We start from the raw sequence: 27,333 nt of genomic DNA, 5'->3' as shown, positions 1-27,333 counted from the left end.
TAGGTATTTTGATAATTATATGAGTTTTATAATATTAAAATTACTTAATTTAGTTTTAAACATGTATTAATTTGTTCTTTTTTAGTTTGATTTATTAAAAAAATCTAAAAACAAGCAAAAATTTTTGTAAGTTTTTAAAAAAAATATCATTTTATTATTTCAAAACTAAGTGAAATTTAAATTTTCAAATTTGTATTTATCGTTAATGGGTTAACAAGTTGGGTTAACGGGTTGGATAACGGGTTATACGATAACTTATCGGATGATTTCGGATTTATCTATTTTCACACGAAAGTTTAACGGGTAGTGTTTGGATTAACTTAATTCTACACGAACACGATATAACATGATACAAGCACGATTTAATACGACACGTTGCCAGGCCTATCTAGATCTTTTTTTATTTTATATTCTTGTGTTTTTTATTTTGGTAAAAAATATTTAGGATCTCTTGTTTGATATATTTGCATTTTTGTATTAGGTAATTATGCGGTTTCCCCTCAACTGAACATGTTTTGATACTTTAATCTTTAAATTTGAATTTTTGACATTTTGACCCCTAAACTTAAATTTTACTTACATAAATGGTCTTTAAACTGAATTTTGCTTATTAAAATGGTTCTTAAACTGATAATATTTAAGCACTTTAAGGACTATTTTTCAAGCAAAATATGATTTTAGGGACCAAAGTACCAAAAAAAAAAAAAACATTTCAGGAACTAAAGTGAGAAAACTTATTCAATTCAATTAGAAACACACCCAATACCCCTTAGTATTGCAAGCTACTAACTGTTGTTTATTTCAAATTCAATTCAACCAAAATGCAATAAATCGACTTTGAAAAGAACTTAAAAAAAAAAAATATATATATATATATATATATATAACTTTAAATTAGAATACGCTAATTGCAATTAATAACAATTAACAATAATAATAAAAAAATTAAAAATAAAAAGGACAATTGCATTTGAAATCATATGGATGATCAATAACATACATCTGTATTGTGTTTTCAGTATAAATTCTAAGCTTAAAATATATGCAATTTTCTTTTTTGGTAAATAAGTAAAATATATGCATAATTATTACTACATATATCAGTCAGGCTCAGATATGTTGTGGAATATTGGTCCACATAAAATCTTGAGCTTAAATACCTTGCCTAAACCTGGTTAATATATATATATATATATATATGCAAAATTATTCGAAATCAATATTCGATCAAAATTGAAAGTTGCTAATTCAGTGGCGGAGCCACTCTTTGATCCGGGGGCCATTTTTTTCTTCTTTTTTTTCAGTTGCATATAATATTTTTTAAAAAGTAAGAAAATTATATTTTGCCTTCCTAATTAAGGTATTATTTTATCCAAAAAAGTTATTCTTTTATTTTAAAAAGGTATTATTTTGTCCTGAAAAGGTATTATCTTATTAGTATACATCAATATTCTATGCCAGCATTATTATTCTAATATTAGTATAAATTAAAATTTTGGTATTTCATTTCTATTTGTTTGTTTTCTACTTTATTTATTCAATACATTTTTCCTTAATTATTTATTAGTGTAGTTTTGTAATTTGAATGTACTTTTTTAGAGCTGCTAATAGATACATTTTCTATCATTGTTAATTGTATTTTTATAATCAATAGCTTGTATGATGTCCAAAACAAAAATACTCATCTAAATGTCTTTTAAAAAAAAATATTGTACAAAATTATTGTAAAGTTCAACCAATAATAAGGTGGCAATTTAAGTTATGATATGGTAACAAAACTCGAAAACGATATGAAGTTAGAGAGTTTGAGTCTATTATAAATGGGTCGAGTCAAATTCAAATCAATCCGTTTAAAACGATTATTAAATGTGTCATTGGATTGACCCGTTTAACCCGAAATTGATCCAAATTGACCCGTTTAATCCGAAATTGATTCAAATTGACCCGTTTGACTAAATCTGTTAATTAACCTATCAAACAAATCTGACACGATTATAACCCATTCAAATTATAACTTTAATATAATTTAATATATTAAATTTACCATTATTAAAATTTTAACTAATAATTTTTTATTACTAAATTACAAAATTATTTAAAGTTGTATTATTAATTTTCTTTTATTAATTAAAAAATAAAGAATAAAAATTATTAAAATAATATTTATATACTTAAATATAATATGTTTCATACATGTATGGAATTATGGACATAGAAAAAATAAAGTTAATATGCCTAGGAGTATTAGAAATGTCAAAAATTAAAAACATAATTATTAATTAAATTTTTTATATTATGTTTAGAGAAATAGTACTAGATTTATATTTTATATATATATATATATATATATAAATATATATAACTATTATGTGATATTGTTATATTAGCATATTATATATTATATTAGTGTAAATTTGTTATTATATTTATATAATTTTACATATATATTTTAATTTAAAATTTTAAATAAATTTATTTATTTAATTGGATAAATTTCGTGTAAATAGATCAAGTTTGTATAAATGTGTCAATTTTGTATAAACAGGTCAATTTGTGTAAATTGGTTAATTTCGTATAAACAAGTTAATTTCGTGTAAACGAATCAATTTTGTATAAACGGATCGTATTGATCCAAGTTTAACCTATTTAATAAACAGGTTAAATGGATCGTGTCAGATTACCTATTTATTAAATGAGTCGTGTTCGGGTTGAAAAATTCTGATACGATTAATAAATAGGTCGAATTTTGGTTGAACAATTTTAACAAAATTAATAAACGGGTTGACATGATTACAACACGGTGACATGAATTGCCACTGCTAACCAATAGTTCTTTTATGTTATCAAAACTTAAATTATTCATAATAATGTATGCTAGTAATTAGTATTATTTTTTAAAGCCTAAACTATGTATGGTTTGAACCCGTACTTTGAATCTATTTACACTGTAGCCTCCTAAATTACTTTTCTAACTCCACCCTGGCTAAAAATAGATGCATCTTTCTCTTTGATCGCGGTCCTTGTAAACTGAGAGTTTAATATGCCATATACCTCAAACAAAATTGTAAAACATGCATGCACTGTAATGATGATTGATTTGCTCTATTTGTGGATGGAGGAAACTAGGAATATATAGGTAAACAAAGGCTAATTTCCTCGTGATTGACTTGTGAAAAAGCTTAATTGCATTAGTGTGATAGCCCAAACCACCTACATGTGATATTGTCTGGATGGAGAAAACTAGGAATATATAGGTAAACAAACGCTAATTTCCTTGTGATTGACTTGTGAAAAAGCTTAATTGCATTAGTGTGACAGCCCAGACCACCCACATGAGATATTGTCCTTTTGGGCCTGAGGAATTCTCTTACAACCCAGCCCTCAAGGTTTTAAAAGGCCTTGCAAGGGAAAGGTATCCACATCCGCTTATATGGAGTGTTTCGTTCCCCTTTCCAACCGATGTGGGACTTCACAATTAGACTTACCTAGCCCTGTAGAAACTTTTAAAAGAATGGATAAATACAATGCAAATATTGCAACTACATGACTTGCATCTGGTGGACCTATAGCTACCAATTGCTACCATGTACGAAGCTAATGCAGCCACCTAGCATATATGACTCCCAAGTCCCCTAAATGTGTATAGAGAGAAACATATCTATTACTAAATTTATATATATATACATAAAGAGAAACATCTCTATATATACATATATATAGATATATATTTGTCTAGTTACTAGATTTGCATCCTTAATATTTAAAATGGCTATGAGAAAATGTTTTTAACAATTGCCATGTATGTATTATAACTATGTTCTGGCTGTTATCTCCTTAAAATAGGCACCATAATAATATTTACCACAATATTTACCACGAAGAACACAAAAGAGTGCAAATGGAATCTCAATCAACCAACTTAAAACAAAAAACCTATTCAGGATTCAGTAACCTAGATATACTTACTACATTTATCATGTTCTATTATAATCTAAGAAGATGGCTAGTTTGCAAAGTTATGTTACGTTTTCAATATAAAGTAAAAATGTTCTAAGGTGATATGACCTGATAACTAAAAAATGACTTGTCAATTATTAATTTAAATTTAAATACTCAGTTGAATAAATAATAAAATAGTATTCTATTATAATGTTCTAATAAATTTTATTAATTTTTAAATCTTGTCAAAAATTGAAATTTAATGATATATTTAAAATTTTATATAAATTTGATAAAATTTTAAAATTTTAAAAAGTCAAAATAAATTCTACAAAACTCATTTGGATCTCAAATACATCTATAAATCTCAATTTTTAAACAATTTTAAAAACTAATAAACAAAATCTTTAATAAAATTAATCAAAATATCCTAATAAAAAAATTGACTAAAATAAATAGTAATTTTTACCACAAAAAAATTGTATACACACCAACAAGCTCAAAAAGCAAAATAAGATAAAAGGAGAAATTGAGAAAAGAAATAAATACAGGTGTCAACAAAATGCAAGCTAAGCATCATGCAGATTAGCGACTGAAAAACAAAAACAAAACACGTCAAACGTTCTCTCTCTTCAATTGTCCATCATGCATATCACCATCGATTTCCACACCCCTTCAAATACAAACCTGCTATTCCAACCCATCCACCATAATCCTTCCATTAATTTTTCTTCCACTTTCTCTATCAATTCTTTCACTTTTAAGATTCAATCTCTATCTACCAAATGGCCTAGAACGATTGCCAATACCAACACCAATCCACCCTCACCAATTTGCTAGGGCTTCCACGGTAGCAGCCTTATGTCACGTTCCTCATGAAAATGGAGGAATCCTTGAGGCTTATCCGGAATATTCAAGACTCTCTTTAAGAATTCATCATAATTCAAAAGAAGTCTGGAAGGTCCTAGAACACTATAGAACAACCTAGTGTCACGGACTTGTTTGTTTACCCTTCAAGACGTGCGGCCTTAGTTGCTATTCCAATCCTTTATTGCAACTAAGTAAGCCTTTTGCTCACAAGAAGTAAAAGCTAAGCAAAGAAGACTAGAGCACAAAAGAGAGTTTTGGAGAATGAAAGTATATTGCTTAGAAGAGAGCTTTACAAGTGAATGTGTGGATTCTCAGTTCTATTTAAAAATGAGGGTTCACCCTTTTTTTATAGAGGACTTGGCACATAGTACGAGGATACAACATTCTAGATCTTGTACACATGGTACTATCCTAGATAAGATTCTAGATAATTCTCCTAGATATTTCTATGGACTATTCTAGCAAGCTATCTGACTACATAATCCTAGAATGTTCTAGAAAGGTACATAAGTTCTAGGTTGTTCTATAGTATTCTAGGACCTTCCAGACTTCTTTTGAATTATCATAAATTCTCAAGGAGAGTCTTGAATATTCCGGATAAGCCTCAAGAATTCCTCCATTTTCATGCAGAACGTGACACTAGGACTTATGTACCTTTCTAGAACATTCTAGGATTATGTAGTAAGATAGCTTGCTAGAATAGTCCATAGAAATATCTAGGAGAATTATCTAGAATCTTATCTAGGATAGTACCATGTGTACAAAATCTAGAATGTTGTATCCTCGTACTACGTGCCAAGCCCTCTATCAAAAGGGGGTGAACTCTCATTTGTAAATAGAACTAAGAATCTACACATTCACTTGTAAATCTCTCTTCTAAGCAATATACTTTCATTCTCCAAAACTTTCTTTTATGCTCTAGTCTTCTTTGCTTAGCTTTCACTTCTTGTGAGCAAAAGGCTTACTTAGTTGCAATAAAGGGTTAGAATAGCAACTAAGACCGCACGGCTTAAAGGGTAAACAAACAAGTCCGTGACACTTAGGTGGCTCTCTAGAACTCCTCTGAGGCCTCACTCACTGGAACTGTCATTGCTTAGGTTTTGGCCACACCTTTGATGGTCCTCTTTAGCCAGTTTTAGTCCCAGCTACTATCGCTCTGTTTTTGTTGTTTGCTGGATTCGTTACCTCCGGTGGGTTGGGGGCTATCGGAGCTTTCGTGTTGTATTGGATGTATAACTATGCAACAGGAAAGCACCCTGTTGGTAGGGAACATCATGACCAGGGTGAAGAAGACTGGGAAGTACCATGAAAGAGGAGAGTATTATTGTAAATATGAAAAAATGGATAAAATAGCTGATCTTTGCCAATAAATGACCGCTAGAGAGAAACGTGTTCCATTTATCCTTTTGGCTAGCAATAATAAGCTTTTGTTTGTACTCTCTTTCCTTTTTTTTTTTTTTTTTTTAATCCCCTTTTGTTTCCCCTGTACTGAATTAACTTCAATGCCGCTTTAATTCAAGCTTAACTTTACGCTCTCATACATTCCAATGGAAATAATAAACTTTTTTTTTTTTTTTACATCCCCTTTTGTTTCCCTTGTACTGAATTAACTTCAGTATCGCTTTAATTCAAGCTTAACTTTACGCTCTTATACATTCCAATGGAAATGATTACATAGGGCATCCAATGGAAGTAAATGGAATAAATTATACCACCCAAGTAGGAAACATTAAACCTCGGGCTGACAGAATCTCCGTATGTAGGTTTCGGCATTTCGAATTTTCTATTTCAGAAGATCATCCACATATCTACATGGCGTTAATCAATTAATTCAATTTTTGACTCGGTAAGCCAGAACCTTAATGTGGATTAAGACAGCCTCTGTTAGTACATTTTAAGAGCCGTTAAAATGGTAAGCCGAGTAAGGGCCTCTGGCAAATCACTTAATCAGTTTTCGCTTACTCAAGGCAACAGGTACATGATCTTATGGGAATGGGGGCTGTAAAGCCTATATGAACATAATAATTGTGAAAAAAGTTATTTCAGACTACAGAGAATACTAAAAATTACATCACGTAGTACTACGGCATCGACATATTCTATGTGAGAAACCTTGGGGACAATCTCAAACTGTTCAAGCTTTCTTTGAAATGGCAATCACATTGAAGTTGAGCGAGTCGGGGTTTTTCTGGATAATGCCCTTTATGACTTTAGCAGCATCCTGTTTAAAGAACAAGGTAAAAGTAAGGTAAAGGAAAGTGAATGCATTAGTGAACAAGTAATTAAACAGGATAAACTATAGAAGGAAAATATGCTTCTTTATATGATGAGTTGGAGGCCAACAAATTAAGATTTTAGCGCAAAATTTTATCGGCATAACTTTACTACAGTGTATAGAGAGAGAGAAAGAGAGATGTATGTGTTCGACTGAATCACACACCAATTGAAACATAGTCATGCGATTCGTTACTTAAACGAGGATTTGCCTTAAAATATAAAGTTAGGTTCAGTTTATTGGCTCAACTTGCTCAAGTTACAGCAGTACAAGTATCGCCAATAAATATGGTGCACTTGAACTCTGTAATCAAGATAATTGCCTTCTCCAAACATTGGAAACCAAATCTACCTATTGATAATCTACCTTCTTCTCCTTTTATAAATTTTAAACTAACACACTTTCACAATGGAAGATATTTTCTTCAAAAACAATAAAAATAAAAATACTAGAAATTTTTGTAGGCAAGTAATAGACTTTTTTATATAAAACAAATATACATAAATTTCATAGTGGCCTAACATACCTGTAATAGACTGTCTGGTGAAGAAGCACCATGAGAAATTGGTCCCGTCTTATCACCGTCAAGCTCATAAAGTACCCCTGTATAGAAATGTAGTTTAGGTCGAAGTTACCATATAATACTGCTTTTAAAGCTCTGCTAAAAGCATTACTGATCATTTACGAAGGTACGTACCATCCACACATGCAAAGCAGATAAAATGGTCGTCCACGTTGTGTGAAGCCTGCAAAGAAAATCTGGTATGACAAGAAGAGACAAACCAAAAACTTTTATTCACATCCAACTTATTAGCATTCGTTGTTCACCTTCAATTTAAAATAGTTTATTCCTATTATCTCATTTGGATAATTTGTTTTCGAACAACTTAATTATACTACATCACCTAGGCCCTGAAATCAGAGTCTGTTTGTCTTCCCACCATGACTTTACCAATAAATACATCCTATTTCCCTTCCCCATGATCTCTATCAATGGGTACACCTATAATAAAGATCAACATCCAGTGACCATGTTCTATGTACAGATAACCTAAAAATTTGTTAGACCTTTCACTAGATCGTTGTCCATATAAGAGTAAAAAGATTTTAAAAATACTTCTGCTGCTTGATCTATAAAGCTTATATACATTTTAACACCACAAAACTTGATGGTTCAATTCTTTATTGCAGAGCTGAAAACCTACAGTTCCTCACTATAAAAATTACATAATCATATCAAAGTTGATATTAGAAGTCTGTTGAAACCCAAATGAGTACTAATAGATTCTCACGATTGAGGGTCTATAAAAGGGTGCATCTAACTTAGATGGTTCTCAATAAAAAAGAATATTAATGGCTAAATCATGAGGATCTTTACACACTTTCCATCCCCAGGGGAAGTGGGAAACCATAACATTGCATCATCATTCACTACATACTAATAAATCTCACCTCTGTATCACCACCAATAGCAGCTACTGAATGAGCAACTTCCATTTCTCTGTCGCCCTCAAGAAATGCTGCACGCTATGCAAGTATGGAAAACAAATAAAACTGAGAATGCCAATTTACCTTCCATGATACCAATTTAACAAACTGAGGGGGGGGGGGGGGGAAAGGAACCTCCAATGGGTTCATGCTTGCAGTAGATTTGAAAAACCTATCCAAGAAGGATCCATCAACTGAAAAAAATAATCAGAACCAAGAAAGAAGTTAACATGTAAATTTATGATAAAAGCCCTTTTTTGTATAATACCAAGACTACTACTTATAATGGGAACAATGTTTTTCACAAAAACCAAAAATAAAAAAATAAAAAAAAAATGCCTGTTAAGTTTTAGATATCAGATGTTTAAGGCTTCAGCTTTTCAAAGTATTACACAAACTCCTTAGGCTGCAGCTAGAATATATCTAGGTCTCATAACCACAAGGGACTTGTCCAGTTTCTCACTTCCTAGCATGATGTAACTGTGAGTTGTGCCAAACAAAAGTTCCGATATGCTCTGGAGTAGAAAGCCTGGAAAGGATTAAAGCTTAGAAAGAATGTTTATGCAATACCAACTTGAAAATGTTTATGTAATACCTACTTGAAAATTGGATTATGAAGACCGTCTTTCAGCAATTTCAAGAGCTCATCAACCCATACAAATACGTTTATATTTGAGATAGCCCTCTAAAACTCAGTGTTTGATATGAAGAAATAGCAAGCCTCAAAAGCGGAAAAAAGAATGATAAAACACAACCAAGATGATGTAATAATGTATAGCCAGAACTTGTCTATTAAGAAAACTATATTTCCAAAACTTACCAAGCTTGATCTCTGAAGTAATATTTCCAATGGCATGCAGAAGACCTATTGTTCCACAAGCATTGTCCACAGTTTGTTTCATAAAATAAACTCTCCCATGAGGTTCCTACAGCCACAATTGTATTGTCAGGTCCTAATAACTTGTATTACTCCATATATAACTATGACACGCTTCTATTTTTTTTTTCCCCCTACATTATACAAATATATTAACATTTTAAAGGACACTAAGCAAAAAGGGTATAAAACTAATAAAAAGTTTACTGACAAATCTCCAAGAAACTGATGAAAGATTAAAGTAATACATACATTCAATAGACTAATGTTGAAAAAAACAACAAGGGTAATATAGAAAGGAAAAAATAAAACAAAACAAGCAGTTGCAGATAAACAGTAAAGGTTTTATGCAAATCATCACATTCACCTGTTTTTCATTTGCCTGCAGCATTCTCTCTTCTTCGCTCTGAGAAAATTTGGGTTTCGTTAAATCGGCAGAAAAATATATTTATCATTACATCAAACCAAGAACACAGAAAGAGAGAGTTTAAGTTCTACACGATGACCACCATCTAGTCATTCACGAAGATAGGATGAAACATTTCAAAACTAAGACAAAAGCAAAACAAATACCTGTGCAGTTACGGGATAAAGAAATAGCACAGCAAGTACAGGCTTTGGGACCATTTCTAAAAGTTCTTCATCCAAGCCATAAACATCATAGCACTCTGCTACATCTTCTTTAAGACCAAGGCCCCAGAGAAACTGCACATTGGAAAAACGATATAATTTAACATGTTTTCCTGTACATTCAAATTACTATTCAAGTCTTTTAAGTAAAATGTTTATAAAAAGAACATCCTTCTTAATCAGGAAAAGTCCACTTCCTAAGAAATAAAAAATTTCCCAAATCAGGTTTAAAAATTGTATTTGAAAGCAGTGTAGAAATGAGTATCCTAAAAGCTGATATTAGAATTAATTTAACAGCTCACAGTACAGTTATCCCTATTCTTTTTATAGAAAACTTTTATGTGGGATACCACTCTCTCAGAAATTTGATAGCCTTAAATTAAGTGACATTACTAACATCAACTTACCAAACTGAGTCCATCCTGATACTAGGTATTTTCTTTTACTTCCACTTAAGTTCATAAGTTCTTTAGTATCATTTGGTAACGTGGTTGTTTTTTTTTTTTTTTTTTTTTTTTTCCTCCTTACATAGTTGTGAATAATTTGCTTAACTGAAAATATTATTAGACATCTCAAATAACCATAACTTTTAACCGAATACCTAACAAACAGTAACAAACATTTTAGGTTACCAAACGGCACCTTAAACTTCAAAATTTTTAGATCAGTATAAGAAACCAGAAGAGATATTTTCTTAACAAGAATTCTGCTCTACAATTTTTATTCAATAGAGAGAAATTACATTTACATAACATACATATATATATATATATGATAATTGTTATAGAACAGAAAAAGGAGAACGAAAAAAAAAAAACAAAAAGAAAGAAAAAAAAAGCTATTAAACGTACTACTACGACTTAGTTTTGTTTAGATCCTGGGTTAGTTTCCAAATTTATAGACATTCACTTTAATTTTTCCAGAAACCAAAAAAACTCCAAACAAAATATCGAGAGGAAAAAAGCAAAAAAAAAAAAAAATATATATATATATATATATCTACACACACACACACACATATACAACGTGGCTTAAAACCGCTTCAGTCACTATCACATATCTTCACTTCACAACCAACAACAACAAATTTTATCTGAACAAAATATCAGAAAATTAAAGGAAAAAAAAAGAAAAAAATCTTCTTCGAACTAAACTCTCACAGCAAATTCTAAAATCAATAAAAATCAAGAAATTCGATCTTTCCCAATCAAAATTCAACCACGCTCTGCTCGGATCTCAGCGTCCGATCATTTCCATGTAACCCAAAAACCAAAAACTAAAAATAAAAATAATAATAATAATACTTTCTTTCGTTTTCCAACATTTTCTCAAGAAACAATCAAAAAAAAAAAATCGATTAGTAATTAGAGCTAGGAAAAAAAAAAGGGGGTTGTTTTTACCTGGTTCATAACATCGGGGTTAGCTTCAAGAGGAAGCCATCTCTTAGCAGAAGCGCTTTCATCCAAAGCAGCCATGTTTTTTTTTTTTTTTTTTCTCTTCTCAGAAAATGAGATTCTCTTTGTTTTTTATTTTGTTCAAATGGAAGTGAAAAATGGATGTTAGGGCTTTGTGTGTTCGAAAAGACTTCGCAAATGAATTTTCCTCCTCTTTGCTTCTTATATATATAGGTTGGGGAGTGGTTGATTTGGAAAAGTATTTGCAAGGAGTCCTATGGGCCTTGATAACTTTCTGAAAGCCCAAATAGTCTGCTTTCATTTTCTTTATCTTTCATACGGCTTGGTCTTGATATTTGAGACACGAAATTCGAAAATAATTTTGGTAGTTTATCTTGATAGTATCTATATAAATATATACATTAATTATTTTTTGAATAATTTATGTAATTTTTTTCCCTACATCACATTTTAAAATGAATATCCAAATAAATCTTAACAAAATCTTATATGATACGATAACACGATACGAACTCATATGATAATTTACAGATTGAGTTGATGATATCGAGTCAGATCCGTATCAATGTCATTCAATAAGAGCTAATAAATTTACGGATTTTAACGGATGAAACATGATAATACATGGTAAATCTATTATCCTCATTAAAGAGGGATATTTTTGTAATCACATGGGTTTTATAATATTAAAATTACTTAATTTACTGTTAAACATGTATTAATTTGTTCTTTTTTAATTTAATTTTTAAAAAATCTACAAATAAACAAGAATCTTTGTAAGTTTTTTAAAAAAATATTATTTTATCATCTAAAAGCTAAGTCAAATTTTAATTTTTAAATTTGTATTTATTCTTAATGGGTTAACAGATCGAGTGATAGGTTACACGATAATTCTCGAATGGGTTCGGATTATCTATTTTCAAATGAAAACTTAACGGATCATATTTGAGTTAATAAATTTCACATGAACACGATACAATACGACACAAACACGATTCAATACGACACGTTATCAGGTCTACATGCAAGCCCATTATTATAAAATTATAGATATAAGTCCCTTTATAATCAAGTGACATGACCAATTTATGTTAGATATTTTTGGTAACCATTAGATATAATTAATAGGATATTTCACTTAAAGCATATGCAATTAGATATAGATGTCAATGGTGAAAAATAAAATGGGTAAAAAACACCGTTCAATAAAATAAAAGTATATATAACATGTATAAATTTTTTTGGTAAATTATATATATAAACTGAGTAGATATATATGAGATCTATTTTATGGATTTGGAATTATTTTTTGAACTTCTTGTTAAGCATTAATGGAAGTTTGTTTGATTCATTTAATTGTGCCATCATTGAGTTTCTTTACTAATATTAGTGCATATATATATATATATATATATATATATATATATATATATATATAAATATAGATAGCAAAACAATTCACATAATTCGATTTTTATGGAAATCGATCCTTAATGGGATGGAGATTTCCCAATTAAATGGGGAATATGGTGAGGATTGGGATAAATTTCCTTGCCTCGAATTAGAGATAGGGTGGAGATAGAGATTGAACTCCCTGCCCCTTATCCACCCGATTTAATTGATAGGATAAACCTTATTTTGTTGGATTTATGCTCCAGAAGAAATCTAAACCGTTGATCCAAAGCTTTAATTAACAATAGTCATTGGATCCCCAAGCTAATTAATAAAGTGATAAAGTTTAGAGACAAGTGTGGCCCATCTATTGGGCCCAAGGCTATTAGAAAACCAAAACCCTGAGAGACTAAAGTTTAGAGTCTTTAAATAAACTGCTTTCTAAAGAGCCTTTACACAGAGTTTCTGCAATTTTAGTTTCCAGATGCTGAAAACCTCAATGATAAACTAAAACAAAAAATAAACCTTTGAACCTTCTTGTTTCTAGTAATTAGGTGTGCCCACACACACTATTGGAACTAGAATAGCTTGGAAAGTCTTGCGTAAAATATTAGTAAATTAAATAGATAATGACACTAGTTTATCACATGCTTTATTTAATCTCGATCAGGCTTCTACTGTATGCATGATTGCAACAGAATGTGGTTAGGATTGGGATCAGAGATAGGGTGGAGATACAAATTGTACTTTTTTGGGGATGTAACAAGGTGCCTAATCATAAAATTAGGCTTCCTCTTTGATTGATTTATTTATTTTTTTCTGTAATTTTTATTTGAAATTTTACATATAAATTTGGATTTATTAGAAAAATATGTAAAAGAACTCGAGAAAAACTGTGTACATGTTGTTTTTCATCATTTTTTGTGCCGATTGAAGTTGTATTTTGACAAACTGACAGTAGTAGCAATGCAAGACACGGAAAAGGATCGGTGGGAGGAGAAGCGGCACCAGATACCTCCGCAAGAGCCAACTCGTGCCACCAAAAATTTTTGCATATGGGCTTCATGTGCTTGACTTTAGATGGCACGTGGGGGCGAATGCGACATTAGAATTGGACCATTTTTTGTTGGTTCATCCTGTGGTGATCTATCTCCCTATAAAATTTTATGATGATCCAAGTTTTGTGTGACGGCTAGCGACAATTTTAGTGCTTGGGGTTCTACAGATGACGTGTAAAGGTTTTGTGTTTTTTGGGCTAAAAACCCTAAAAACTATTTCTAACTTAGCCCACACTCTTATAGACTTGCAAGAGCTGAAGAAAAGAAGAAATATGGGCCATATATCAAGTTGGGTTTTTTGGCCCTATTGGTCTTATAATTTTCTTTTCTTGGAAACCATGTATTAGGGCCTATTAATTATTCCATGTTTATAATTATTTAAATTATATGGATATAACATGTGATATGTGCTTAACATGCCATTTAGAATAGGTGGTGCCATATAATTGCATCATTTGATATATAAATGTGCATTATAATATTTATTTTATCTAGATAATATTATTATGGAAAAACCTAATTAAATAATGTATAATATTGAATGGATGAAGGTTAAAATTAATTCAATTAATTTGAAACCTGCGGCCTTTATTAAGAGTCCAATAATAAAATGGCCATGTGATGCCCCAACGAATAAGCATGATCGAATTTTTTTGGATTGGATCTAAAATAATTTCAAAATTTTAATAAGGTTGTATGATCCAACGTCAACAATGCTTAGATATTAAAGATAATTTGGAAATTAAATTAATGCCTACTATATTTAATTTTAGTAACATTAATAATTCTCCCAACGAGGCTCTGTTAATGTTATTAAAAGACCAAACATTATTAAAATAGTGGTTTATTTTTCTAAAATCAATTTTGAGTGGTATATGAAAGTATTATCTTAGAAGGCTCTATCTAAAGAGGGAGGCTTTTAAGGAGTCTGAGACCCACCTCACCTTTTCTGGGAGCTGACTTAGTAGGACACTATATATATATATATATATATCATGTTCAAAATGGTAGATTTTGATAAAGTAAATTTTGAATGGTATGTGTTTGTTTTATCTGAGAATGCTCTATCTAAGAATGTAGGTCTTTAAAGAGTCTTTGACCTACCTTACCTTTTTTTAGAGTTGACTTGGTAGGATAATTTATATATCATGTTCAAAATTTAGTTTATTATAAATGTATTACCCAGTGTAAGTATTTGTAATGGAAACTAAATTATTGTTACAATAAATATTAATAATAAGTAGTTTAAGGGATCTACATATTTGTATGTTTGTTGTGTTGATTATGTGTAAATATATGTGCATTTTAAATTTCAAAAAATGTGTGCAAGACCATTTTTTGAAGATGACGAAGCACATCAGTATTGCGGAAGTGATGGGGGCTAAGTTGGAATTAGAGATGAAGATTGATATGATCTTAGAATCTCTACCGGATGGCTTCAATCAATTCAAAACGAACATGGTTTAACAGTTTCAATAAAGAGTAATAATACTTTTATCTGTTAATAATAAATTAATAGATTTTAACGGGTAAAATACGATAACACATGATAAACCTATTAAACCCATTAAAGAATGGTATTTTTGTAATCACATAGGTTTTATAATATTAAAATTATTTAATTTATTGTTAAACATGTATCAATTTATCCTTTTTTAATTTAATTTTTAAAAAATCTAAAAATGAACAAGAATCGTTGTAATTTTTTTTTAAAAATATTATTTTATTATTTAAAAACTAAGTCAAATTTAAATTTTCAAGTTTGTATTTATTCTTAATGGGTTAAAGATCGGATGATAGGTTACACGATAATCATTAAATGGGTTCGGATTTATCTATTTTCACATGAAAACTTAACGAGTCATATTTGAGTTAACTAAATTTCACACGAACACGACATAATACGACACGAACACAATTCAACATGATATATTATCAGGTCTACATGCAAGCCCATTATTATAGAATTATAGATATAAGTCCTTTTATAATCAAGTGACATGACCAATTTATGTTAGATATTTTTGGTAACCATTAGATATAATAACAGGATATTTCACTTAAAGCATATGCAATTAGATATAGATGCCAATGGTGACAAATAAGATGGGTAAAAAACACCATTAAATAAAATAAAAGTATATACAACATGTATAATTTTTTTTGGTGAATGATATATATATACTGAGTAAATATATATGAGATCTATTTTATGGATTTGGAATTATTTTTTGAACTTTTTGTTAAGCATTAATGGATCCTTAAAGGACAGAGATTTCCCGATTAAATGGGGAATATGTTGAGGATCGGGATAAATTTCCTTGCCTCGGATTAGAGATAGGATGGAGATAGATATTGTACTTCTCGCCCCTTATCCGCCCCATTTACTTGATAGGATAAACCTTATTTTGTTGGATTTATGCTCCAGAAGCAATCTAAATCGTTGATCAAAATTCTTAATTAATAATAGCCATTGGATTCCTAAGCTAGTTAATAATGTGACAAAGCCCATTAACTAATTGTTTATGGAGAAGTATGGCCCATCTATTGGGCACAAGGCTATTTGGAAACCCTGATAGACTAAGGTTTGAGTTTTTAAATAGATTGTTTTCTAAAAAGCCTCCACATAGAGTTTTACAGTTTTAGTTTCCAAATACCGAAAATCTTAATGGTAAACTAAAATAGAAAAAAACCTTTGAGCCTTCTTGTGTCTAATAATTAGGTGTGCCTAAACTAGAATAGTTTAGAAGGTCATGCTTAAAAGATTAGTAAAATTTAATGGATAATGATACTAGTTTATCACATGCTTTATTTAATCTCGATCAGATTTCTGCTGTATGCATGATTCCAACAGAATATGGTGCGGATTGGGATAAATTTCCTTGCCTCGGATCAGAGATAGAGTGGAGATACATATTGTACTTTTTGGGAGATATAACAAGGAGGCTAATCATAAGATTAGGTTTCCTCCTTGATTGATTTATTTATTTATTTTTCCTACAACTTTTATTTGAAATTTTACATGTAAATTTCGATTTATTATAAAAATATGTAAAAGTACTCAAGAAAAATGGTATACATGTTGTTGTTCATCGTTTTTTATGCCAATTGAAGCTGCATTTTGACAAACTGACACTAGTAGCATATGCAAGACAAGGAGGAGGATTGATGGGTGGAGGACCGCCACTAGATACCACCGCACGCGCCATAAAAAATGTCTGCGTGTGGGCTTCACGGGCCTGAATTTAGACAACCCATAGGGGCCTGTGCGGCATTGGAATTTGACCTTTTTTGTCAATTGGTTCATCTTGTTGTAGTCTGTCACCCTGTAAAATTTCGTGATGATCCGAGTTTTATGTGGCGACTGGCGACGGTTTTAGTGCTCGGGATTCAATAGAGAACATGTTAGAGTTATGTGTATTTTTAGCTAAAAACCATAGAAACCAATTCTAACTTGGCCCACACCCCATAAAGCAAAACCTGAATAAAAGAAGAAGTGCAATCCAAATATCACGTTAAGCTTCTTGGCCCTATTGGGCTTATAATTTTCTTTTCTTGGAAACTATGGATTAAAGCCTATTAATTGTTCTATGTTTATAATTGTTTAAATTATATGGATATAACATGTGTTATGTGCTTGATATGCCATTTGGAATAGGTAATGATATATAATTGCATTATTTGATATATAAATATGCATAATAATATTTGTTTTATCTAGATAATATTATTATGGAAAATCCTAATTAATTTATATAAAATATTGAATGGGTGAAGGTTAAAATTAATTCAATTAATTTGAAACCTACGAGCTTCATTAAAGGTCCAATAATAAAATGGTTGTGATGCCCCAACAGATAAGGATGATCAGATTTTATTGGACTGGATCTAAAATAATTTCAAAATTTTAATGTATGGCCCAACGTCGACAATGCTTAGATATTAAAGATAATTTTAAAAATAAATTAATGATTATTACATTCAATTTTAGTAACATTAATAATCCTTCCAATGAGACTCTATTAGTGTTATTAAAAGCCCAAACATTATTAAAGCAATGGTTGATTTTTCTAAAATCAATTTTGAGTGGTATATGGGAGTGTTATCTAAGAAGGCTCTGTTTAAAAAAGTAGGTTCTTAATGAGTCTGAGACCCACCCCACTTTTCCTCGAAGCTGACTTGGTAGGATAATATATATATATATATATATATATCATGTTCAAAATGGTAGATTTTGCTAAAGTAAATTTTGAATGGTGTGCGTTTGTTTTATCTGAGAAGGCTCTGTCTAAGGAGGTAGGTTTTTAAAGACTTTTTTACCTACCTTATCTTTCCTAGGAGTTAACTTGATAGGACACTTTAAATATCATGTTTAAAATTTAGTTTATTATAAATGTCTTGCCCAACGTAAGTATTTGTAATGGAAACTAAATTTTTATTACAATAAACATTAATAATAAGTAGTTTAAAGGATCAACATATTTGTATGTTTGTTGTGTTGATTACGTGTAAATATATGTGCATTTTAATTTTCAAAAAATTTGTGCATGACCATTGTCTAATGATGACGGAGCACATCATTACTGTGGAAGTAATGGGGGCTAAGTTGAAATAAAAGATGAAGATTGACATGATCTTAGAATCTTTATTGGATAGCTTCAGTCAGTTCAAAATAAACAGGGTTTAATAGTACAATTTAATTCCTCAGTTTCAATGAAGAGTAATAATACTTTTATTTGTTCCGGATTACTGATGAATGGTCTATATTTTTTAACTCCTTTATTTTATAGTATTAATGCCATTGAAAATACTGATGATGAGCAACTTCTCATATTTAAAACAAGGAAGGTTTCAAATGAAACTTATTTGTGATATTTGCGATTTGATCATATTAATTCTAGAAAAATTCATGATTTGGTTAAAAGTGAAATTTTAAATTCCTTGATCTTTGAACCTATATCAGTATGTGAATTATGTTTAAAAGATAAAATAACAAAGAGGCCCTTCAAGGCCAAAGGAAATTATGCCACCATATAATTGGAATTAGTACATACTGATGTATGTGGACCAAGGAGCGTTCAAGCAAAAGGAGGGAATGAGTATTTCATCACATTTACTAATGTCTACTTAAGATATGGTTATGTTTACCTAATGCGCCATAAGTCTAAATTTTTTTATAAATTTTGAGAGTATAAGGCTAAAATAGAAAAGCAATTGTGTGTCTATATCAAGTAGCTTCAATTTGATCAAGGCGGTGACTATTTGTCTGAAGAGTTCAAGTCTTATTTGGCTGAAAATGGGATAATTTCTCAATTATTATCTCTTGGAACGCCCCAGTAAAATGGAGTCTCTGAAAGGAGAAATAGAACCCTTCTAAATATGGTGAGGTTGATGCTTAATTATTCATCATTACCTAAATCGTACTGGGGATATGCCTTAGAAACAGTTGTATACATACTAAACTTGGTTTCATCTAAATCTGTTTCAAAGACACCCACAAAATTATGGAGAAGGCACAAGCCCAGCTTACACCATATTAGAATTTGGGGTGCTCTAGAATACGTCTTGGTACAAAAACACCAAAAGTTGGAATCTCGTACGAAAATGTGCATGTTTATTGGCTACCCTAAGGGAATAAAAGGTGGAATATTTTAGAATCCAAAAAAAAAAAAAAGGTGATAGTGAGTACTCATGCCACTTTCTTAGAAAATGATTGTATGATCAATTTTAAACCTAAAAGTAAAGTGGTTCTTGAAGATTTTGACTCAATTCGAGATCCACCAAAAACTTCTACCTTTTCATCCCTATTTCCTATTGATGTTCAAAGAGGAAAAAATATACAAAATGTACCCAAAGGTGAACAAACACAGGAAACAGCCCAGGACTAAATTCAAGAAGCTCAAGAACAAGAATATAATGAAGAGATTGGTAATCTACCTAAACCACAAAACTTGGATCCTACTATACATGTACAACAACCAGTGCAGCAAACTCGTAGTGGGAGAATGATACATAAACTTGCAAGATATGCCTTATTAAGAGAGACTTATCAAGTCGTTTTAGATAATCCTAATGACAATCCTACCACATAAGAAGAGGCATTGGAGGATGTCGATGTGTAAGAGTGGAAAAAGGCAATGGATGGTGGGATGGAATTTGTAGGTTTAAACTCAATATGGTCTTTTGTAGAAGCTCCTAGAGGGGCAAAACCTATTGGGTACAAATGGATGTACAAGCGAAATAGAGGACCAGATGGGAAGGTTGAAACCTTCAAAACTAGATTGGTAGCAAAATGTTACATCCAGAAAGAGAGCATAAATTATGATAAAACTTTTTCACCAATAGCTATGCTTAAATCAATTCGGATTCTCTTATTTGTAGCAGTTGCTCTAGATTATGAGATTTGGCAAATTGATGTCAAAATAGCTTTTCTACATGGGGAGCTAGAAGATGACATCTGTATGCAGCAACCGATGGAGTTCATAGCAAAAGGTCCAGAACACATGGTTTGCAAGTTACATATGTCTATTTATGGACTTAAGGAAGCATCCAGGTCATGGAACATCAGGTTTGATCAAGTTATCAAATTATGCAATTTTGAGAAAAGCTCTAATGAACCATGTGTGTATAAAAAGATTCAAAGTATAATGGTAGTCTTTATGGTTCTTTACATAGATGACATTCTGTTACTTGGAAACAGTGTGAAAGTGTTGTCGGACGTAAAGGGTTACCTGAAAGAGCAGCTTGATATGAGGGACTCAGGTGAAGCTAACTATATTCGATGAATCAAACTTTTACGAGACCGGAAGAATAAGGTGTTAGCTCTATCCCTAGCTTCCTACATTGACAAAATAGTAATTAGGTTCTACATGAAAAATTCCAAAAGGGGACTTTTACCCTTCAAACATGGAATTCATCTTTCCAAGGAGCAATCACTAAAGACTCTTGAATAGAAAGAACTCATGAGTAAGAAACCTTATGCTTCGATTGTTGGTAGTTTCATGTATGCTATGTTATGTACTAGGCCAGATATATGCTATGCAGTAGGAATCGTAAAACGATATCAATCAGATTCCAAAGTAGAACACTGGACTGCAGTGAAGCATATACTCAAGTATTTAAAAAGAACGAAGGATTATATGTTGGTGTATTCCAGTGGGAGTCTTAAAACACTGGACTGCAGTGAAGCATAAGAGGAAGTTTGTTACATTTATGCTCTAAGAGCAAGACTAATTATAATTTCATTTTCTGATTTAATAGAATGAATTTCTTGAATTCTTATGCATGCTTTATTTTACATATAAGATTTAGATTAATTATGTAGTATATGGTCATAAAGATATGTCCATAGAAAACATGGTCATAGGTTCTCATAATTAATTAATTATTTCACAGTTAATAAATAAAATTGGGCGATTTATTTAGACTGTAATATTTTATGAAATAATTTATCTTGGTTATTATAGAATATTAGAATGAATTGTATTGAATTCATTCTAAGAGAAACATGAGAGATTTAATTAAAGATAACATGTATGAAAAGGAATTAAATCTCAGGCAATATTAGTTATGTTATTTTTTTTTAATCCTGAATATATTATAAATAGGTAGTTAAGTGATTATTATTCTTTGAGTTATCAATAAGTAAGGTCTATTTTTAAAAGGCCAATATCTTAATAATTTGGGAATAATGATTATTTAATTACCAGAGTTTATGAAATGTACAAAATGGAATTTGTATGAAATATCCTCTGGACATGTTTAGGCATTTAGATATTGAAAGTTACTGGTCAATGCATTTGATCCTTTAGAAAAACTGATAAATCAAGAGGATAAATAATTAATTGATCAGCATAAATTATTATCAATTAATTATTGATATTTTACAAAGGAAAAATATATTTAATATATACATAATCTGGCCTTTTAGTGGAGTATCACCAGATAAGATCACAGTCCTAGACTTACTCCTTAGCAAGTGGTAGATTGTTGGATTTATGCTCCTGAAGCAATCTAAACTGTTGATCAAGAACCTTAATTCATAATAGTCGTTGAATCCCCAAGCTAGCTAATAAAATGACAGAGCCCATTAACTAATTGTTTAGAAACAAGTGTGACCCATCTATTGGGCCCAAGGTATTAGGAAATCCTGAGAGGCTATGGTTTGGAGTCTTTAAATAAACTACTTTCTAAAGAACCTTTACACAGAGTTTCTGCAGTTTTAGTTTCCAACTACTGAAAACCTCAGTAGTAAACCAAATAGAAAATAAAACCTTTGAGCCTTCTTGTTTTTAATAATTAGATGCGCCCGCACACAGATTTGTTGGAACTAGAATAGCTTGGAAGATCCTACATAAAAGGTTAGTAAAATTTAATGGATAATAATACTAGTTTATCACATGCGTTATTCAATCTCGATCAGGCTTCCTCTGTATGCATGATTCCAACAGAATATGGTGGGGATTGGGATAAATTTCCTTGTCTCAGATCAGAGATAGAATGGAGATAGAGATTGTACTCCTTGCCCCTTATTCTCCCCGTTTATTTATATATATTTAAATATGTAAATATATATATATATATAAATAATATAATTTTTTCTTGTATTTAAATATATATTTATATTTTTTATGATATTAATCATATTAAGGTTTATAAATATTATATTTGTATAATATATTTGTATAAATATATTTTTATATGAAATAAATGAAAAATATATTTGAAACATTAAATTTAAATTTTTTTTATATATAAACATGAAAGCCCACAGCGTCCCAATTTTTTAACAACGTATCTTCACATCGATCCATTGTCATCCCTAGATATATATATATATATATATATAGAGAGAGAGAGAGAGAGAGAGAGAGAGAGAGAGATTCTATAGTCAGGTCGGTCCTGACCATAATGGGCTGTGGTCCAAAAACATGGGGAAATGCCTAGCCATTGGATTTCAACTTATCCAATGAACGGCTTAGATACTTCCCTGTCACACGTGAGAAATTGCAACCATCCCGTAATAAAAAATCATTTCCTTTCCCACGCCGCACAACTGTTCACGGACCTCATCATTTCAAAATTTCAAAATCCATCTCTCACGGTTTCAAATTTTCAAAATTCTCACTAAAATCCACCATCTCGAACTGTTTCAAAATTCTCATTCAAATCCCACCATCTCTCAGCGTTTTTAAGTTTCCAAATAAAATCCACAATCCCCCGCTCCCAACCCCAGATATTCTTTGCTTCCACCGTCCAGGCCTTCTCCTCAACAATCCCAAAGGTTAGTAATTGCGAGCCGCTGCTTTTTTTTTTTTTTTTTAATTTAATGTGAACCAATGGCTTATTAAATCTTGCATTGTCTTATTCAAAAGTCACAGTTGGAGATTAATTGTGTAAGCATGTCAACTAGTACTAGTGAAGTTCAACCAATCCAGATGTGTTCATGTGGACAATATATGCATTTAAAAATGTCAAGGACAGATAAGAACCCAAATCGTCAATTTTGGAAATACTTAGATGGAGAACAAGTCGTACAGAATTGTGAATGTGTTGAATTGTCATTTGTTTTTGCTTATAAATTAATTAAATTTTCATTTGGTTTTCATTTTATAAATTCAATTGACACAGGAAAAAGGATGTGGTAAATTCATTTTGGCAAAAGAAGGAGTTAAGGTTGACAAAATGGATATACTTATCGGTGAAATTCATCGTTTGTCCTTGCAAGTGGAGAAATCTAATAATATTTTTGAAGCAATTCAAAAGAATACTAAGAGGAGCCACCAATATGACCTTAAGACTGTTATAGCTGTGGTAATTTTATTATTTTGTTTATTTAAAATGTTTGGCTATTGACCAAGTGACAATATATATGTGTGTGTTGATAAACTAATTAAGTACTAAATTCTGCTATGTCCTTGTTAAGAAGCAAATGTATCCCAAAAAAATTTGACTTATGTTATTGAACTATGCAATATGACTTTGTTAATTAAATGGCATTTTTCTATTTGTTGTCGATTCTAAATGAATCATATAAAATGGTACTAATGGATACACTTGGTAAAGTTCAGTGCAACTTGTCAATTCCATAAATTTCTCGTTACATCAAAATAATGATAAAGGTTTTGAAACAAAAGTTATAAGATAATTTTTTTAAAAAAAAAAATCAAAATTGACAAACTTGAACCGAAGCCGACGTTACATACACGTAAAAGCATCGGCGTATTACATTTTTTTATTTAAATTTTGTTTTATTGTTATTCTTCACTATTGTAATTTCCATTGATGCTTGTAAATTTTCTAATGATTTTATACAAAATAATCAAAAATAATGTTAAACAAAATATACAAAATCAATAAAAATAAAATAAAATCATGAACAAAATTAAAACATTAAAAACTACACCAAGGCCGACATTGTTTCTAAATAATAGCGTTGGCTATTTTTGACTCTGTTATTTAAGTATTTTTTTTTTTTTTGGTTATCCTTCACTATTGAAATTTTTATTGATGCTTGTAAATGTTTTACAAAAATCGTTAACAAACCATAAAATTTACAAAAGCTTCTCAGATTAAATCAATCAGCAAAGCCGTGCTTTTGACATGTAAAGCTTACCCCTTATTTTTATTACTTGTTTATGAATGTTATCTTTCACCACTCTAATTTCCATTGATCTTGTAAATTGTTTGAATGATTTTAGACAAAATAATGACAAAGGATTCTAAACAAAATCAAAAAAATCATTAGAAAGAAAAGAAGGTACAAAGAAAATGAAGAAATTAAAAAATGGACCACCGTCAACACTACGAAAACAAACAAGCGTCGGCTTTAGAACAAAAAGTTTCTTGTTATATATCAATGTTGTAATTTTGATGATCTTGTTAAATTGCAACATGATTTTAGACAAAAAAAAAAATGACATATAATTGTAAACAAAATATAGAAAATTGTTAAAAAAATATAATCAAACAAATAAAAAAATCGAAATGTACACCAACACCGATCCTATTTAGATATTGTAGAGTCGGCGTTTGTATCTGTTTTTTTTTTTTTCAAGTGCCTTTTTTATTGTTATCCTTCACTACTATTGAAATTTCCATTGATGCTTGTAAATTTTTTAAATGATTTTAGACAAGATAATGACTAAGGTTTTGTTACAAAAATCGTTAACAAAATTCAAAATTTACAAAACTCAAAATTTACAAAAATTCCTAAGATTAAATCAATCAGAAAATCCAATGCTAGATCAAACTTTGCACCGATTATGGACAAAATAATTACTGAGGAATTTAGACAAACTTTGCAAAATCCTGCAAAAAATAAAGCAAGAACATAAAGAGATGTTATGATAATTTAGTGGACCAACGCCAATGCTATATTGAAGCTTCGTCATCGTCTTTTGTATAAACGCCGACGCTAGATCAACAACCACTCATCGGCTTAGGGCCACATTATTAGGATAATTTATTGACTGTATTGCCTTTGTAATTTTGTTTGCTTCTTGTAAGTTATTACACCGATTCTAGGCAAAATAATTACTAAGAAATTTAAACAAACTTTGCAAAATCCTAGGTCAATGACCACTCGTCGGCTTACAACCACAATATTAGGATAATTTATTAACTGTATTGCCTTCGTAATTTTGTTTGCTTCTGTAAGTTTTTGTATCGATTTTGGACAAAATTATAATTGAAACAAACTTTGCGAAATCATGTAAAAAATAAAGCTAGAATAAAAAGATGTGTTATGTTAAGTAGGGGACCAATGCCGATGCTATGGTTTCTCTTCCTAGTTGTTTTATATGTAAACGCTGATACTAGTTCAACGACCAATCGTCGACCACAACATTCGGATAATTTATTGATTGTATTGCCTTTGTGATTTCATTTGCTCCACAACATTAGGATAATTTATTGACTGTGTTGCCTTTATGATTTCGTTTGCTTCTTGTAAGTTTTTGTACCGATTTTGGTCAAAATAATTACTAAGGAATTCAAACAAATTGTGCAAAATCATGTCAAAAATCAAGCTAGAACAAAAAGATATGTAATGTTTATTAGGGAACAAATGCCGACGCTACGTTGATGCTTCATCGTTGTCGTAGTTAGAAACGCCGACGCTATATCAACGACCACTCATCGGCGTACATACAGAAAATTAGGATAATTTGTTGAGTGTATTGCCTTTGTAATTTTGTTTGATTCTTGCAAATTTTTGCACCGATTTTGGTCAAATTAATTACTGAGGAATTCAAACAAACTTTGCAAAATCATGTAAAGAATCAAGGTACAACAAAAAGATGATGTATTTTGTTTACCAAGGGACCAACGCCGACGTTATGTATTTGCATCATCGTCGTCTTAATAATAAACACCGATGCTAGGTAAATGACCAAGCGTCGACTTAAGCTTATTTGTTGAGTGTATTGCCTTTGTAATTTTGTTTGATTCTTATGTATTTTTGCACCGATTTTGGTTGAAATTATTACTGAGAAATTCAAATAAACTTTCCAAAATCATGTAAAGAATCAAGCTTGAACAAAAAGATGATGTGTTTCGTTTACCACGGGACCAACGCCGACGTTATGTTTTCGCGTCATCGTTGTCTTAATAATAAACACTGATGCTAGGTAAATGACCAAACGTCGACTTAAGCTTATTTGTTGAGTGTATTGCCTTTGTAATTTTGTTTGATTCTTACATGTTTTTGCACCGATTTTGGTCAAAATAATTACTGCAAAATTCAAACAAACTTTGCAAAATCATGTAAAGAATCAAGCTAGAACAAAAGGATGATGTGTTATGTTTATAGGGGACCAACGTCGACGTTACGTTTTCTCTTCATCGTCGTCTTACCCATAAACACCGACGCAATGTTTTCTCTTCAGCGTCATCTGATATGTCAACGCCGACGCTAGTTCAATGACCACTCATCGGCGTATGACCACAACATCAGGATCATTTATTGACTGTATTGCCTTTGTAATTTCATTTAATGCGTGTAAATTTCTCGTCTAATTTTGGTCAAAAGTACACATTAAAAAGTACAAATTGTCCAAAAAAATTGATAAAATTTAAAAACAGTAAAGCCCACGCTGTTGACATGAACCGACGTCGTAGGCCATATTTTTCATTTTTTTTTCCTGTTTATCCTTCACTGTTGTAATTGCCATTGATGCTTGTAATTATTCAAATGAATTGTTTAAGACAAAATTATAACAAAGGAATTATTTACATGTACCAGCGTCGGCGTAGGCCTCCTTTTTGTTCTTTTGTATCCTCAACAAATTTTAAAAGAAAAATGAAAAACTTAAAAAATACCAAATCCAACGCTGTTCACATATACCAACATCGGCATATGCCTCATTAATGGATGTACTTATTCGGATG

General features: G+C 30.7%; 1 protein-coding gene across 4 annotated transcripts; it reads right to left on the bottom strand.

The window, feature by feature from the left end:
- Window positions 1–6,793: 6,793 nt before the first annotated feature.
- On the bottom strand, window positions 6,794–11,686 carry LOC132803953 (ubiquitin carboxyl-terminal hydrolase 3-like). Of its 4 annotated transcripts, none has more exons than XR_009639232.1 (10): window positions 11,480–11,686; window positions 10,023–10,154; window positions 9,817–9,855; window positions 9,393–9,498; window positions 9,036–9,101; window positions 8,708–8,766; window positions 8,537–8,611; window positions 7,782–7,843; window positions 7,611–7,687; window positions 6,794–7,030 (listed from the first exon to the last, which is right to left on the bottom strand). XR_009639232.1 is itself a non-coding variant. In XM_060817812.1 (10 exons), exons 1-10 carry the CDS (start codon window positions 11,552–11,554, stop codon window positions 6,944–6,946), a joined length of 765 nt encoding a protein of 254 aa, XP_060673795.1. In that variant the 5' UTR covers window positions 11,555–11,684; the 3' UTR covers window positions 6,794–6,943. The 4 variants fall into 4 exon arrangements, 3 of the variants coding, with proteins under 3 accessions (XP_060673795.1, XP_060673796.1, XP_060673797.1); XM_060817812.1 differs by having other exon boundaries at window positions 7,782–7,830; window positions 11,480–11,684; XM_060817813.1 differs by lacking the exon at window positions 9,036–9,101 and having other exon boundaries at window positions 7,782–7,830; window positions 11,480–11,684.
- Between the last annotated feature and the right edge of the window lie 15,647 nt (window positions 11,687–27,333).

Source organism: Ziziphus jujuba, chromosome 6 (genome assembly GCF_031755915.1).
Source record: "Ziziphus jujuba cultivar Dongzao chromosome 6, ASM3175591v1".
Taxonomy (NCBI): Eukaryota; Viridiplantae; Streptophyta; class Magnoliopsida; order Rosales; family Rhamnaceae; genus Ziziphus; species Ziziphus jujuba.
Note: the sequence above shows the minus strand (reverse complement) of the source record. Positions and strands in the feature narration are given on the sequence as shown.